The 16,545-nt window shown below is 34.8% G+C and overlaps 1 protein-coding gene across 2 annotated transcripts in view; it reads right to left on the bottom strand.

The window, feature by feature from the left end:
• LOC126830839 (cGMP-dependent 3',5'-cyclic phosphodiesterase) overlaps nt 1–15,064 on the bottom strand; it is a 157,536-nt gene extending 142,472 nt beyond the window's left edge. Inside the window, exons 1-2 of one of the 2 annotated variants that reach the window (XM_050561274.2) lie at nt 14,907–15,064; nt 258–1,370 (exon numbers count right to left, since the gene is read on the bottom strand). In XM_050561274.2, coding sequence (XP_050417231.1) covers nt 258–323 — 66 coding nt within the window. In that variant the 5' untranslated portion in view covers nt 324–1,370; nt 14,907–15,064. Of the gene's footprint in view, nt 1–257; nt 1,371–4,828; nt 4,998–14,906 lie in introns of those variants that run through there. The other variant, XM_050561273.2, reaches the window with a different exon arrangement.
• Nucleotides 15,065–16,545: the final 1,481 nt, after the last annotated feature.

Here is a 16,545-nt window from a genome sequence, read left to right as displayed (position 1 = left end):
TTCGCCAAAACACTAAGCTAACAGAATTAAACATGATGGGTGGGACCCCATATCAGCTGTGTATTTACCGGGTGGAAACATGGTACCACCCCTTCCCACCACGTGCCAGCATCCAATCTTTTTCGATAATCTCACCCAGGCACTAAGTTTTAATATGACTTATATTCTCGAGGTTAACTGGATGTTAATGATAATGACGATAAGGCCGATTAACATTTCCACTATAAATATTACCAATAGGAAAATAAATTACTTACCGGGTCGAAGACAAAATCATATTTACATTTCTTCGGCCTTACTTCCGGTTCTTCGTCAATATCCATGATCAGTCGTCGTATTAAACAGTTGTTATTAAAAATATATTTACTGTGATATCCTACTTAGTGGAAGCATGGGATACGCCAATGATAACAGATCAGATTTCAGGGTAAGTAAAACAGCTAAATATATATCCACGATAAACGAGAAAACCACAGCTCGTACTTCTGAAACAATTATCCCTCTCGTCTGCTTCCAATTCAGAAAACATATCTGTCAACGGGTTGTAAATAAAAACAGTTTTCGCACGAGTCGCTGCACATAAAATACATCAGATGGTAAACTGATGACCCAAACTATAAGTATAATGCAAAACAAGGCAAGTTTTCCCTGAACAATTGAAACGCGTTTCGTAATGTATTACGGATGTTCATAAATCAGTTCAATGACCCGTGAACTCAAGACTTTTAATATAGTAATAAGTCGTATTTATTGTCGTATTTCTCCAGAAATTTACACGCCAAATCGTGAAATAGATGTTAACCCATTACATCAATACATCCTTCAACCAAGCCACAAAGTTCACATCAGTTTATTTTGATTCCGTTACACACACATCTTACTTCAGAGACGAAGAACACTAAATCGCTTTCAATCTTGTAACACCAATAACAAATACATCCAGCTTATCCCAATTTGGCTATTTAAGTAGTCACAATAGTTCACTTTGGTCCATTAGTTATAATTGTTCACGTAGAATGTTCACATAATTTCAATTGTTCGAAATAATAATATTCGAGATATTCCAACAGTAACAAATATGGTGTTCAAGAGTGGCAAGGTGGATGTCCACTTCGAAGTTGATCACAATAGTTGGTTCTATATAATTGCAAGTATCATGTTCACATAACTTAAATCTGATAATGTTCATATAACTTATACACTTCACGTCTTTCCAATAGTAAAACGTTCACGCTCGAAATAAAATTTGCATAAAGCATCCATTTGTTAATGCTGTTCGTTCGTTCGTTCCTGGAGTTTTAAGTCCACTTCGTATACCATTAGTCTTTAGTATACTCAGCTACATTAATTAATAGGAGACGTCATAACACCTGAAATTATTGAAAATTAATTATTCCTCGTGATATGACTGATTTGATATAGTAGCTCATTTTAAGTTGGAAAAAAAAGAAGAGCATGCAATGTTTCGGCGATGGTACTCTCGTCTTTATCAAGCCAATCCCTCGGGATATGACTGATTCGATATAATAGTTCGTTTTAAGTTGGAAAAAAACCCCACAAACAATTGAAGTGAGGTAAATGACAAATTTCCTTTAAAAATAGAAAACAACAATGGAAAAGAAGCTGATTATGACCATCGAATCATTGTTAAACTAATTGTATAATTTGCAAATTGTTATTTACAAATTCCAATGACAATCTTAAAGATGCATTATGCAACAGCTAAATCTAGAACTAAAATTTTCAATAATTTGCTTTATCTATTTTTGAACTATTATAGAAAGAATGGACATCTCTTTGTCTAAATCTTACATAATGCATCTTTAAGTACGGTATTTTCTTAATTATGTGTGAAAAAGTGAGTTTTAACTTAGATATATTACATTTAATGCTAATGCCCCAGTACCACAATACTTTATCTTTGCTTATGTATAATCAACTAGAAATATATAATAATTAATATTCGTTGCACTTACGAATAGATAATGTTCAGCGGAATTGTCAGTAACTGACTATTCCAGAAAACTGACCAATCTCCAACGTTTGTGTTTAAAACGTTTTTCTAGGAAAGTCGACTAGCACCTTACATACAACAATACCAAGTTTATCAACTAATACAAAAATCCATTATCAAAATAGTGTATATTATGTTATTAATCTAAATATCGTGCGGTTTATTTTCATAAAGGAGGTCATCTTCCAAATTAAAAACGTGCTTTGAATTACATGGTATACCAATTATATGTATCAATTCACTTGACGTCATCATTCGATAAGCTAATTCCAAGGTTATCTTAAACATTGCCATAAAGATTAAAGCACATCTCCTCCTTGTCATTATTCATAGTTATCTTATCGTTTAATTCCAGTTAATTTCAAGCTATGATTATGAACTTAATATTTAACTAGAACTACAAAAATAACACGTATTTGAGCATTGTTTGCGGCCTTGACATGTTTCACATGACGTAAAATCTGAAGCAACCCATGTGTCTTATATTAAAATTATTATAGCAAACATGGATTATAGCAAATACGATTACAAGTAAATGAACATCATTAAATTTGTGACCTCACGTATGTTGAGCATTCGAAACGGTACTGTTTGTGGGTGGGTGTGAAAGCATAGATGTTAGTGGGGGCAGACCTGAAATGCCCGAAAAAATTCCCGCTTTCAGATTTTACCGTCTAGAGACCTCCCCAAGAAAGTTCGGAAATCTTGACGGCCGACGGCCACAAACGCGTTTTCCTGCTATTACAGCCAGTGAATACAGCAACTTCTATGTGGTCCAAAAGAGCCTAACTTAGGTGGCTGACTTGAACCAATCGATCGTTTTGTCAACGGATCGCCGGTCGTCGCGAGTTATGGGGAACTCGCACTATCCGAGAGTCCGTTAACTTCAAAGTTGTCCAGTGGTTTTGCATCTGAAATCCCACTCTACGCCGACCTGAATTCCAATCATCCAATCAGACTGTTGGAGCTGCATTCACAATTAATGACAGCCAATGCGCGAAAAATGTCGCACAAAGCAATGTGACTCCAGACAAAATGTTTAATCCATATTCAATTTAGTACATATTCACGGTATTCAATTAAAAGAAAAGTAACATTATATTAGTGTTTTATTAGATTTCGGGCACTTTATTTTGCCAACTAAATGATATTTTGCCAAGCAGAGTGGCTCCAGACAAAATGTTTTAATCCATAGACAATTCAGTACAAATTCACAGTATTCGATAAACAGAAAAGTAAAATTAGTGTTTTATTAGACTTTTGGGGCACTTTATTTTGCTACTAGATTATATCATAATTTTATTCCCCACTTTACCCGTCTGCCCGGAAAGTATGCCTATGGAAAGCAATTTAATACTACTGATTGTCATTGGCATTTTTAGGGAAATATTTAACTTTTTCACGGCTTAATCCTCGCTATAAGACAAAATATAGTAAACGGCATATACATGTAATCACCCTGCTTGGATTCAGTCGGATTAAAAACAGAGGCTCATCAAAGACTTTTTTTTAGGAAATATTATATGTGGCGCTGGCTGGCTCTGACCAATTCCTATTTATACCACCTGCAGAGGATCTCGAATGTTGACAAATTCTTCATTTCTTTATTGATATTGAACAGAAATGATCCATTTTTGGACAGCGGACATTTCTATATAGAAACATCAGAACATTACAATTTGCAAGGGATTAATCATTTCTCAAATACCGAACAAATGAACTTTTTTCACCATCTTGAGACTAACAGGTTTATAATATATGTGCATGACGAACAAACGTGAACTAAACCAAATATATATACATACAGCCTTACATACATTAATATAGGCTTTCGGGCAAAGCAGTGCACTATATGGGCCCCCTTTCTAAACAAATGTAAATGACCGATAAAATTAAAAATATATTTATTGTATGAGAGAGAGAGAGAGGGGGGTGGGGCGGTGTTAACGTCCACGCGACACAAACTAGGTCATTCCGGGACTAACATGGTTTAATTTTATTTCAATAATTCGCTTGCGCGTAGGGGTCTTTAGCAGTGGGAGGAAACCGGAGGACCCGGAGGAAACCCACAAGGTTGGACAGGCGACCCTACTCCTTGTCACGTACAACCGGGGATTCGAAACCACGCCAGCTGACTCAATGACAGACCGTATGATACAGTGCGCACGTGCCAACCATTCGGTCATCCAACTTCCCAACAAATAAAATATTGTCGTTTCCAAAGTTGTTGTGGTCCTTTAAGCACCGACGTCCTAATTACCAAATGGTTAAACATTATAAATAGTAAAAGAGAGGTATATTTACAAAACTATAAGCAATATGTCGTAAACAAGGTAATTAGTGTACATTCCGACCTTGAAATATATATATTTGACTTGTATACCTGCTTTAATAATTAACAACTATTATCAGGTCACGTGGTTTAAACATGTTATGTTTATTGTAGAGATTTACTGTTAAAATATTATATTTACTCACATTTCTAAACTTCTCGCCATGGGGACTGATATTGCATGCTCTGTTGGCATATGATATATAGGGATAAAACGCAGAGAATGGATTGGCTTAAGATTCATTGGCAATATATGAAAGAAGCTGAACCTCTTTGATTATGGTCAAAATAAAGTGTTGATTTCGGTTAATCTGATGAGTTATTTCAATTAATGAGAGAAGCTCTATTAGATGAAATTTGGTTTTGCTTGATTTAATGGAAGTCAGTCGGTTTAGTTTCGTTTTTTTTTTCAATTAAACTGCTAACTGTTAATCTCAGAGTCGATTAAATACATACATACCCCCAAAAGCAGAGTTACCTACCTTGCTGGAATCCAAGAAACATCTATTGTAAAGAAATGTGTTTGTTGATAAAATGAATTTACACCCTCGTTCTTCTATCAATCTTCATCTTACTAAACTGTTTATAAATATAGTATACCTGTCTTCACTCAAACTACCTTAACATCACGAGTCGAACCACGAACACTTCAAAATGGTGATAATTGAATTTGGTGAACTACCAGAGAACTTAAAGTAACACTCGATGAACACTTAGTCAGATCCATAAAAAAACGTTTAAAACAACCAAACCACTAAAAGTATATAAATGGCGAGGCAATAATGCACTGACAGCTAAATTCCTTTGCTAATGTTTTCCTTATTTCTTCTCGATTGGCTGATTATAAGAAAAACGTATCGTAGAATATAATAGGTTCCCCTTATTGAACCGACTATAACTACAGACTAAATTGTTTTTCGATATGGCACTTACGGTTAATTAACACCGGCTTGCTTACTTGCGGTATAAACAGTCATTACGACTAATTTTACCGGTTAACCGAGAAATTATTATGATTATATATATTAGCTGTATCTTTGATCTTTGATTCTAGACTTTCAACATTTTTCTTTTATAATACATCATTCACAGACCTGTCTTGCACGTGCAATGCTTAATACCATAGTCATAAAGTGACGTTATGGTAATTAATTAATGTTCTTTATACTTCCTGGAATTCGATTCTGAACAAAGTCTGCTATTACTGAGAATCTCATATCCTTGTCGGTAAAACTGTAGTTGGGTAGTTAAAGTAGCAATATTTTGTTATTAATTTCTAAAAATCAACAAAGCCCTGCCTTTCTGTTCAATTGTAACGTTTTGTATAATGGTCTTCTACAAATTTAATGAATCTTACAAAACTTTCCTTTTCACAAATACAATGTTTAAAAACTATAATAATAGCGTTTGTAATGAGAGTTATAGAGAAATAATCAATTCTTCAGGAATAATGCAAGAATTTGAGCTTAAAGGGTTAGAATTTTTAAATTAATATGCATATTCATTAATGAGTATGATTATAAGCTGATTAATGACGAATATTAATCTGGATTGCATAGACTTTAAAGTCAATGGATTCGCAACCAGAAAAACCTTCGGGATGTTCAGTGGTTTAGAGTGGCATCAGTAGGGCAGACAAAAAATGTGTCTAGTCATTCGCATTGGGCAAAAATTGCGGCACATATGCAAATTGGTTGTGGCCCCACTGCACCTTTAACCACTGTCAAATTATTACAGAATGCAAGTCTGAAATGATCTAAGTAAACTTTTGACATTCCATTCTATTTTGTGGATTTCTTTAAAAAGTTCCTTTGTAATATGTATGAGTAAACGCAATGAAACTTCAGACAAAAAAGTCAACAGAAAAGTTATGCGTTTTCTACAATAGAATGAGGGTACCATATTGTTCAGATGAAAACGTTCTTAAAGTAAACAGCCAATTGATAGCTATATTTGTAAACTATATTTGTTTTGGCCTGGCTTATTCATTTACTTTATAAGTTTTAAAGGGACAATAACACTCTTGCTGGCTTGAAAGCTCCAGAAAATAAATAATATCTCTATCTAAGTACTAGACGTTTAAGTGTCCTACCTGTTGTGTAAATTATCCATTACATCCTATTTTACTTGTCCAGAGGGTTCGAAAATATTTTTAAATAGAAGTTTCAATCATTATGTTGAATTTTTCAAAATTTTTAAATAAGGTGTGTTAAGATGAAATTTGTATCATCAATTAATTGAAATATTCTAAAATAGTACAATTTGTTGACCAGAATAAAGATTGGGACATATTATTCAGTTACAACAAGAGTGGTATTGAGCCTTTAAATCGGAATGTCCTAGGCTTCAGGCATCGAATTCCTACGAATGGTTGAATCTATATGTTTCTAAATGGGAATGCCGTACACCTTTCCACTCAGTAAACACATTGCATTCATGGAATAAGACATTATCTACAACACGGATAAATTGAAATCCCTATACAATAATGCAAATACGTGGACATTGACAACGACTTACCATTTTGGAATATGTCCTGAAATTCCATATATCACGAAAGTCGCCTAAATTAGTCACAAGGCTTTGATGTTTACTCTCTTAGAAGATATGTCTTTCATATCCCTGGCTTATTGCTGTAATGATATAGTGGTGATATCTCCTACAGAGAATGGGAGAAATTATTTTGCCTGCGAGTGATAAGTTTGTCAGTTATTGAATATAGCGCCCTATAGCAATCTGCTTGACTTTTTACAAGACGGATGATGAACCCAGTTTTAGTGATTAACTATCTACCAATCAGTTCGTACGGCGGTTAGAAAAACACTCATCATGTCATTTTATAAAGATTACATAGCCAAAATCTATTTAGTCCAAGTATTATACAGATTACGCATTATGCACAAGATGGAAGTCTTTGTTACTGTTTTATTTTCATGTCAGGTTTGATAATAAAAGACATGCACCCTTAGTGAAGCTCTTGACCCATATCTTCCACTCCGGGTAATACCCCAGTCACATAGTTGTCACGTCAGTAATGCGACATAAGGAAATCTTGGCTCAGCCGTGATCGTCGTGGTTTCTTTCCTTCAATATCAGCCAAGCTATCACACACTAAGACGTGTCCCTGACTGGCAGGTTTTTGGCCATGATCGAAAACCTCACCACGATCGAATTCGGCTGTGTGACTACAAGAGCACCCATAAACACCCAGACAAGTCTCAATTACGATTTCTTGCGATTTCTGTTCGTAAGTTGTCTGGTAGCTCCGTGTGTCTGGGGCACCAGAGACTCGCATTAGTTATTCGGCTTTTAATGAGAAGTAGCCCGAATCTACTCGATTCTATGTTTATTTGTATATAGTGTTATTTGTTTACCTGAAGAAGGTAACTGTACTCACGGTTTCATCCATTGATCATGAAGGGTTATAAAGTAACAAAATCATATGGACAAAATGAAATGGAAGGGCGTTTAACGTCCTATTTTTCAGCACCAACCGGACTAATGAAGATGGACATGTGTCATGTAGTATGTTATTATGCAAATTTTGCCCAGACAGCGGCGCTTTGGACTACTTTTCGTCAAAACTTTCTTTACCAGATAGCTACATCTCGATCAAACCCGAAACTTCTGATTAATAAGCCAGCGGCCTACACACCGAGGTATATATTTAAAACAATAACAGATTGACCTAAGTACCTAACTAAACGATTTTAAATAAACAGATAATAACGACTCTGACTTGCTCGCGACCCCATTAAAAAAATATGAAAATATATATTTCGATTATCTAAATTGTAGACATACTGATTTGAATTTCTTAATCATTTAAATGGGAATCGATCCACTTAAGATAAACGGTGAACCAATATATTGTGAAAATTCAGACCTTTCTGAATACAAATTCGGATTATGTTTACCACCTAATCATTAGGTTATAGCTATACCACTGACGAGATTTTAACAGTGATTATTTTAATCCGCGTTTGAGAATACGGAAATGAAATGAGATGAGGTCTAACATGCCGTACATTTTTGCACCGACTCACCTAATGAAGACTGAATTGAATATACGGCCCAACCAAGCGTTTGTTTGTTAGTGAATAGTGAATTGACTTCTATATTGGATATTATGTTAAGACTTATCGTGCAATTGTATAAATTCCCAATAAATTCTTGACGTTCTCATCGTTGTTTCAGAGTCTATAAGTGATCTATTTTTTAGCCACGATCAGAATATCCTAATGGTCTAATAAAGACGTTTATAGTTCTACCTGAAAGATACACAAATCCGTTAATTGATCGATTTATTCTTTAATCAGAAATTGGCGTATTGAATTCACGAGCATGAACGGTATCTTATAGACGGGGTGGCTGTGTTGGTTTATAAAATATTAACTGACCAGTACCGGACAGACCACAAGAAAATTGGAAAATTCATTACCCAGCAATTGATTTCTACTTATGAGAAAATTTCACTGAGGTCATTCAATCGTCATACTCATAGTGTAGCATAATGGTGGGGCACTACAGCCTATGTAATATACCTCTTATTTCATGATACAGCATAGGGAACTAAAATCAAATCCACAATGATTGTATTCTGGTATGACTCCCTTATTAACGTAACTTTCCGAGCGGCTTGTAATAACTGTGGGTCGCATACTTTTAGTAATACACACTCAATCAGATTTCGACGGTAAAATGCACCACTGCGCAAAGGGTACAGTCCTTACTAATTTGTGAGAACTTAAAAAAAGAAAAAAAAAAGAAACGGAAATAAAAGGAAACGAAGTATTAACAATATACACAAGAAAGCATTTTTCTCGGCAACCACCGTATCGATTTATTTGATTTAAAATTAATTAGCAATTTGGTATACCACAACTCTATCGAAAAAAGGAGATTTTTTTATTTCCCTTTTATAAATCGTGTTTAATCCTGAATATTTCAGTCAGCATAATCGATTAATATTAGATGATGTCGCCGATTTTATTGTATACTACATTTATTATTAGAATATTATAAATTGTACAAATATAATCATTAGCTTGTATAAATGATTACTGGATACATCATATTTATAGCTATACAGTTCGATAAATTACCCATCAGGGGTTATAAATTGCCGTTTAACACATTGATGTAGCAAGGGTAATAATCTTAAAATGTTGTGGAAAAGTCACCCAGACATCGTATTACTTCTACTTTATAGACAAATCAATTATATAAATAGTTTGTTATTACGTCATAAAGATTATTATAATGGAATAGAGTAACAGGTGCTAAGGAAATTTAAATTCTTTCAGAAAGATAATGTTGTCTTGATAACCAGCTCATTAGAATGGTGGAGTATTAAAATGTTTAATAGATAAATAAGTGGATAATGACTATATATATTTGTGTAAGTATTTACGTCAGTAGAAACACCTGGGTGAAATTTGACACATTATTTGAAATACTTCCATACGTGATGTATCTGCCGGCGATTATAACTAATTCTGCACTACATAATAACTAGGAATTTACAAACCGATAATCAAATGTGTTGTTAAATAAAACACCAGACGACAGGTGATGATAAATCAATATAATAACTTTTGACAACAGTTGAAAATTAATAATAACAATTTCCATATTTATTAAAAGAAATACGTTAATTACTATTCCGTACAAGAAGTTAATTCAAAGAACGAGCCCCGTTATCCAAAAGATAAACTGAAGGTCTCGCAAATAATTCTGCTTTTGGAAAACTGACACTTTTACCACAGTGATCTTCTGAATGACGCATGTTTAACTTACCACCCAGGGAGTAACGTCAAATGATTCAATGCCGTTAAACAACGCCAACACCAAGACAGTAGTTAAAGCACAATATTGGTGTCAATCATTATCACATATGTGATAGAACTGGTTAAACACGTTCCAAATATAATTCTAACACAGAGATCATTATAGCCTACTCTTATATGTTATTCCAACTGCCAAGGGATCTTTTACATGCACGCCAATGTATACACTTGCGCTCGGTTCTTGTCAGGCCCTCCGCTCTTGCACCACTGACAAGGGGAAACCACGTCGGAAAATCCCGATGAACTTTCTCAGCCAATGCACGGATCGAACCCGCGACCTCAAGGATAGTGAGCCAGCGTTTCATTCACTTAGCCACCGTGCCCCCTAGTCTAAAAGAATATAGTATATTTAAACGTAACCTTTGTCAGGAATTGTCAATGAATATTAATCAAATTGTCAAAAAGAATTATCACAAAGCTGCGATTAAATTTGTTTCCATTAGCTAGTAACTAACATTTCGCCAGAATGTCCATTATGCAAGTATGATTATGAAGAATTAGTCCATGTTATATTAGAATGTATATATTACAAAACTTTAAGAGTAACCTTTTCACCAAAACTATATATTTGTCAATATCCCAATTGTTTTAAATTTGGCCAGTTATGTGTTGATATTGATTTTAACACCCGTTCGTCTTTATCGACGTATCTCCAACAAAAAGCACTTTCTCTCAGACGTCTGAAGTTATGAAGTTTTATTAGTTAATTATATTACAGGCATTATATGATTATCATTGTTTAATAAAATATCATGATTATATAAGTTGGGACATTGTAAATAGTACTTAAATCAAATAAATAAATTTTTTTACATACGCTACATTCAACTTTTAATGTTTGGAATTCTGTAAATAGTTTCGGCTTATATGTACATTGTATATTGAAATATTTTGTATCTATGAATCATATGATATTATTACTGAATAAGGCATTATTATCATTATTATTATCATAATAGAAGGATAACTCGTGTTTTCCTTTTGTTTTCGTCACTTCCTTTTCTTAAAATCTTCATTACGCATCTATCGTAGCAGTGATCTCTGTGTTAAAATTATATTTGGAACGTGTTTAACCAGTTCTATCACATATGTGATTATGACTGACACTAATATTGTCCTTTAAATAAACTGGTCATAGGGCAGGGAGCGCAAATGTTAACACATTGAGTCGAGGATGTGAATGTTACATAGCTAAATAATTAAAGTGTTTTACGCGTTTTATTAATGCGAACAAAGCCAACAATTCGCGAACAAAACATTTCTGCCATGTCAAAAAAGTTATCAAAGAACCGTGTGCGCCAGATGTTTCAAACTAAGAAGTTCCTCTTGAAATAAAATTTTATCTTCTAAAATGTGATAAATTGTTCCTCAATCTTAAAATAGTCCCTTAGGCTGATGATAATCGATTCAGTTTACCTCGGTAATGCAAGGCCATTTATTTTGTTTGTTTGCTGACCTGGAAATTGTTACATCATACAGTTTGCGGTTCATATCGTTTTCGAGTACTAATGTCTATCGTTGTGCGTCATAGCTAACGTCATTATCTGAAATGTAAAACTATTAAACCGATAGCTGTCAGTGCGTTCGTATTATTCTATAATATATTCTGCAAACATGTATATGTTATAGATTTATATTTGTGGAAATTTGTTATTATTCTTTTGTTATAATAACTTATTGATTCATTATCACATACTAGTCCAAAATAACTCCAACCTTGATGGTGGTAGGTAACATAGGCGGACTACTCATACCAGTGCTGTCGGGTAAAATTGGGCTGTATGCAACATGCTAGAGTCGATTTGTAGCATATCTGACCCACGGTATAAGTTTGACATTGGTTAAGCATTATGATTATAATGTTGAAAACCGCATTGAAACAGCGTGATTTTTTGCCATTAGCGAGGGGGGGGGGGGATAAATACTCAAGGGGGTGCTAAAACACAAAACCATCACTCAAAGCTCGTCATTGTGCCCCTCTCACTTAGCCCCTGAGTGACCGAAAATTCTGTTCTTGAATGATGGGCTATATATACATTGTAATAATTTTTTTTTCGAGAAGATAAAAAAGATTACAAATTATTTACTATGGCATAAATTAAATGACAAAATATTGTATAATTCTGTTACAAATTATAGTATCTATAGCTCAATTTTGAGCTGTAATGTAGTTTACAAATGTTACCTCAACCCACTTAAAGAAAAAATAAATCCTTGAAAAAACAAGACTCTTTTCAATTATAAATTATAATAAAGTCTGTATACCAAATAATTATGATACTTCCAATTTTCGATGGCTGTAGGTCGCGGAAATCCCATAACTAGAACCTTATTAAAGTGTAGTTCGATCCCTGCATTGGCCGAGAAAGTTCTCCCAGATTTTCTGGCGTGGTTGCCCCTTGTCAGTGTCCAGTGATGCAGGAAGAAGGGCCTGACAAGAACAGCTGTCTAGTCATTCGGATGAAACGAAAAACCGAGGTCCCGTGTACACATTGGAGTGCACGTAAAAGATCTCTTGACAATTTGGAATTCGATATAAGAGTAGGCCGTAGTGCCGCTGTCCGGGCAAAATTTCCCTCATAGCACACTGTATGGCGTATGTCCGTCTTCATTAGCCCAGTTCGGAGCAAAACAGTAGAACATTAAAGCCCATTTCATTTCATTTCATTTCAATAAAGTGTAGTAATTGTTAAAACAACGGCTATGAAAATGCTGTTATAATAAATGATACGAGGAAAAAATAAATTATATTTGAATACGCATGAATAATTATTTATTTGCTCTACTAAAATATATTTGTCCCCAAGCTATGTTCTGTCAATACTACATTCAATAAATAAATGCATTTGTTATGTCATACCTGGATTTGAGACGGAGTTATGGTGGATAAATTTTCTTTTGCGCTGCACTGGGAATTACAGGATTGATACCAATGAAATTGCGATGCCAATGAATGAACCCCGGGTGTTATCGATGCTAAGGAGCTATCTGTGCAATCGATTTTTTGAAAAATAAAGATTTACCCTGTCTACCGAAATTATCTAGTTGTATTATTAGTGTGACATTTTTTATTCCATCTCATTATCCCATAAAGGTTTTGTCGCAAATACAACGGACTGAACACATACTGTAAAGATGAATCTTTTAAAGAAGTTATAAATTGCCGATAACTCAAGAAAGAGAGGGAGATGGGGGTTTAACGTCCACTCGACACACACTAGGTCATTTCGGGATTAACAGATAGTTTAATTTTTATTTCAATAATTCGCTTGCGCGTAGGGGTCTTTAGCAGTGGGAGGAAACCGGAGGACACGGAGAAAACCCACGAGGTTGGACAGGCGATCCTACTCCTTGTCACATACAACCGGGGAATCGAAACCACGCCAATTGACTCAATGACAGACCTTATGATACAGCACCTGCTAACCATTCGCCCCCCCCCCCCACCGATAAAACAGAAACCATGACAGAGTAAAGAGTCAAAGAGAGCTGTTTACAGAAGAGGGAAATAAAGATTACCCATAACACAGACAGCGGAAGGTTTTTTTTTTCCAAAGATACATAAATGATTTTCAATAATAAAGAAAGTCAGATAGAGCCTTATCGAGAAAACACTAAGGATGGAAAAGTATTAAATAAAAACACTAAGGATGAAAAACTTTTCTCAAAAACACAAAAAGGTTGCAAGACTATCCCTGGATTACAGAGTCTTATCAAGAATATAGAAAGGGTGGTGGAATCTTACTGGATCACAGAAAGGATGGGAGGATCTCATCACCAACACGTCTTATTACGAACACATAAAGGATAGAAGAGGTTCGTCAACAGCACTCAAAACATAGAAAGAAAGTATTATTAATAGGGAGAGGAGAATACAGTCAAAGAGTCTTACTTTAACACGGAACAAAAAGTCTTATCAAAAACACACGTTCATACTAATTATCTTTAAACTAATCATCAAAATTACGCTTTTCGCCTTAATGGTGTAATAGCTGTTAAATTTCTAGTTAATTATAAAACTTATAACCTTACCTTGGAAACCAGCAATAGTAATGGTTACAGCAGTCCAGAATCCCATTTAATAAAACGTGTAAGAATGTTAAAGGGTCGTTGATTTGAAAAACGGACAGATCACCTATCAAACGCTTTGTGTACTGTACGTGTACATAGCCCAGTTTATACAAGTTTCACTATACACTTACAGGTAAGCTATTGTATGGAATTCTGTACTTGATCACTGCATTAACTTACACAACGATAAGATAAGTGTTTAAATGAACACGTTTACTATCGTTCCCCCACAAAGGATGTCCCTTTTTTTACAATAACTTACACAAGAGGACAGTGTCAAAATTTCAATATGTGACACGTAAAATTGTATTTAAAAGAAGTATCGTTTTCGGGGTCCGTTGCTTTTATACACTACTTTATTTTCTCTAATCGAAATCAGTGAAGATATTTTATATTTCTAATTCTGTAGATCCCGGTTAATACATATATAATCTTTTTTTTGATATAAAAAAAGAAGAGTAGAAGATTTTATTTATCACCCAACCCTTTCCATCCTTTTTAATTGACCAATCAAATTCTAGGAGATATCGCTCTGCAGAATATGAAAGTTATCACACAAGCAATATCTACTGCAGAATGTGTTATTGGGTGATAACTAATAATATCCAAATCCCGATTATCAGTTTTATAATTGACTTACCTACAGTACAAAGGATCATAAAAATAACCACGCTGCAATTTGCAAGGCACACGTTACGAAATCATATTTTAGTTCCATCATAGTTAATTCAGGAAATCTACTACACAGCCATAAAACATCCAGTGCCTCGTGCTCTTTATATACGCGAACTTATTCAATTAGTCAGAACTTAAACTATTATTTCCATTGCACAATTTGGGACAGAACGTCACTACTGTGTGTATCAGATCTCGTGTGAATCGATTGCTTCTTTTTTACCTCTAGAATAAACAAAACACACACTATATCTGTCAAATCTTTTGTATTATGTCTAACTTGACAATATTATTACCATTACAATACCCATGTCACTGTCGTATAAATCACAACATAATTCATAGTAATAAATTTCTTTATGAATTATGTATAATATTTAAACATATTAGGCTACACCATACATGTCTATTAACATAATATGACGAGTTATTACTTTGACCATGGACCTTATGCTTTGACAAGCTGTGTTGTATGACCCTCATAATCGGCCTTCCTTTATTCTCAATTTTATTACCCTGATACCCTGATTTCATTCACCATTTCCACCTATCGATACATAATTCGCCAATACCCGTACATGGTGCAATGCTGTACATCATCGGGGTGACGGCCTTGCAAAATTGAGCAAATGGTTTTGCCATAGTGCACCGTTGAGCTAAAAATGCAGTTTGAATAGAATCCTATCGAAGGGAGCTAACTCGTAATGATTTTCAGGAACACCGAAGTTGCACCCCTTAGATTGAATAACGTGTAGTGTGACTAAATGAATTGAAATGAGGTTTAGTTCTGCACCAACATGACTAATGGGGACGGGTATACGCCATGTAGTGTGTTATGTGTTTCCGCCCACTCTTCATCGAATTGCAACGGTCAGTGGTTCTTTTACGTGTACGCCAACATGTAAACGTGTGTGGCGAAATACGCCAGAAGTCTCAATCGAATGGCAATCTCTAGCGTTTGGTTATTCCAGTCTACACCGATAGTATTTACTGAGCATGCTCTCCAGATAAGAATATGTTTAGCCTCGTTCTCCGAGACCCTTGTTACAAATGACGCTGAAACGCATTATTGTACACGTTTCGTGTACCAATGGTAAAATATTTATTTTGTCTTCAATATTGGCTATCAGAAACCCATATTTTCCGGGTAAGATCACAACATCAATGTTGATTTAAATTGACAAAAAAATCGTGTTTTCAATGTCGAAGATTTTGGATGATATTGAGTTAGAGACTTAGCCACTTTAAGGATACTAAAGAATAACCTATGAATATTCACAACATCCGAGAAGAGATATGTTAGTAAGTTGACATGGATCGAGGCAAAAGATGCAACTGAAGGTATACTGGTTATACGCAAGTTAGTCGTTGCAACATGCTGCATCAACTGGTATACCGAGAAGTAGTTAATATGTTAAAGATATAAGAAATCTATAAATCAGAAAAGGGGCGATGACATGTCATAATGGTTAGTATATGCCAGAGCCAAACTGCATCTTGTCCCCCGCCCCCAACCCTACTAAGCAACTGGGTGAAATTAATGGGGTTTTCATAGAAGCAGCTCCCGGATGACCTTATTTGAAAACCCAACACCTTTTCCGCAT

Source organism: Patella vulgata, chromosome 8 (genome assembly GCF_932274485.2).
Source record: "Patella vulgata chromosome 8, xgPatVulg1.2, whole genome shotgun sequence".
NCBI lineage: Eukaryota > Metazoa > Mollusca > Gastropoda > Patellidae > Patella > Patella vulgata.
This window is presented reverse-complemented; position numbering and strand designations above follow the sequence as displayed.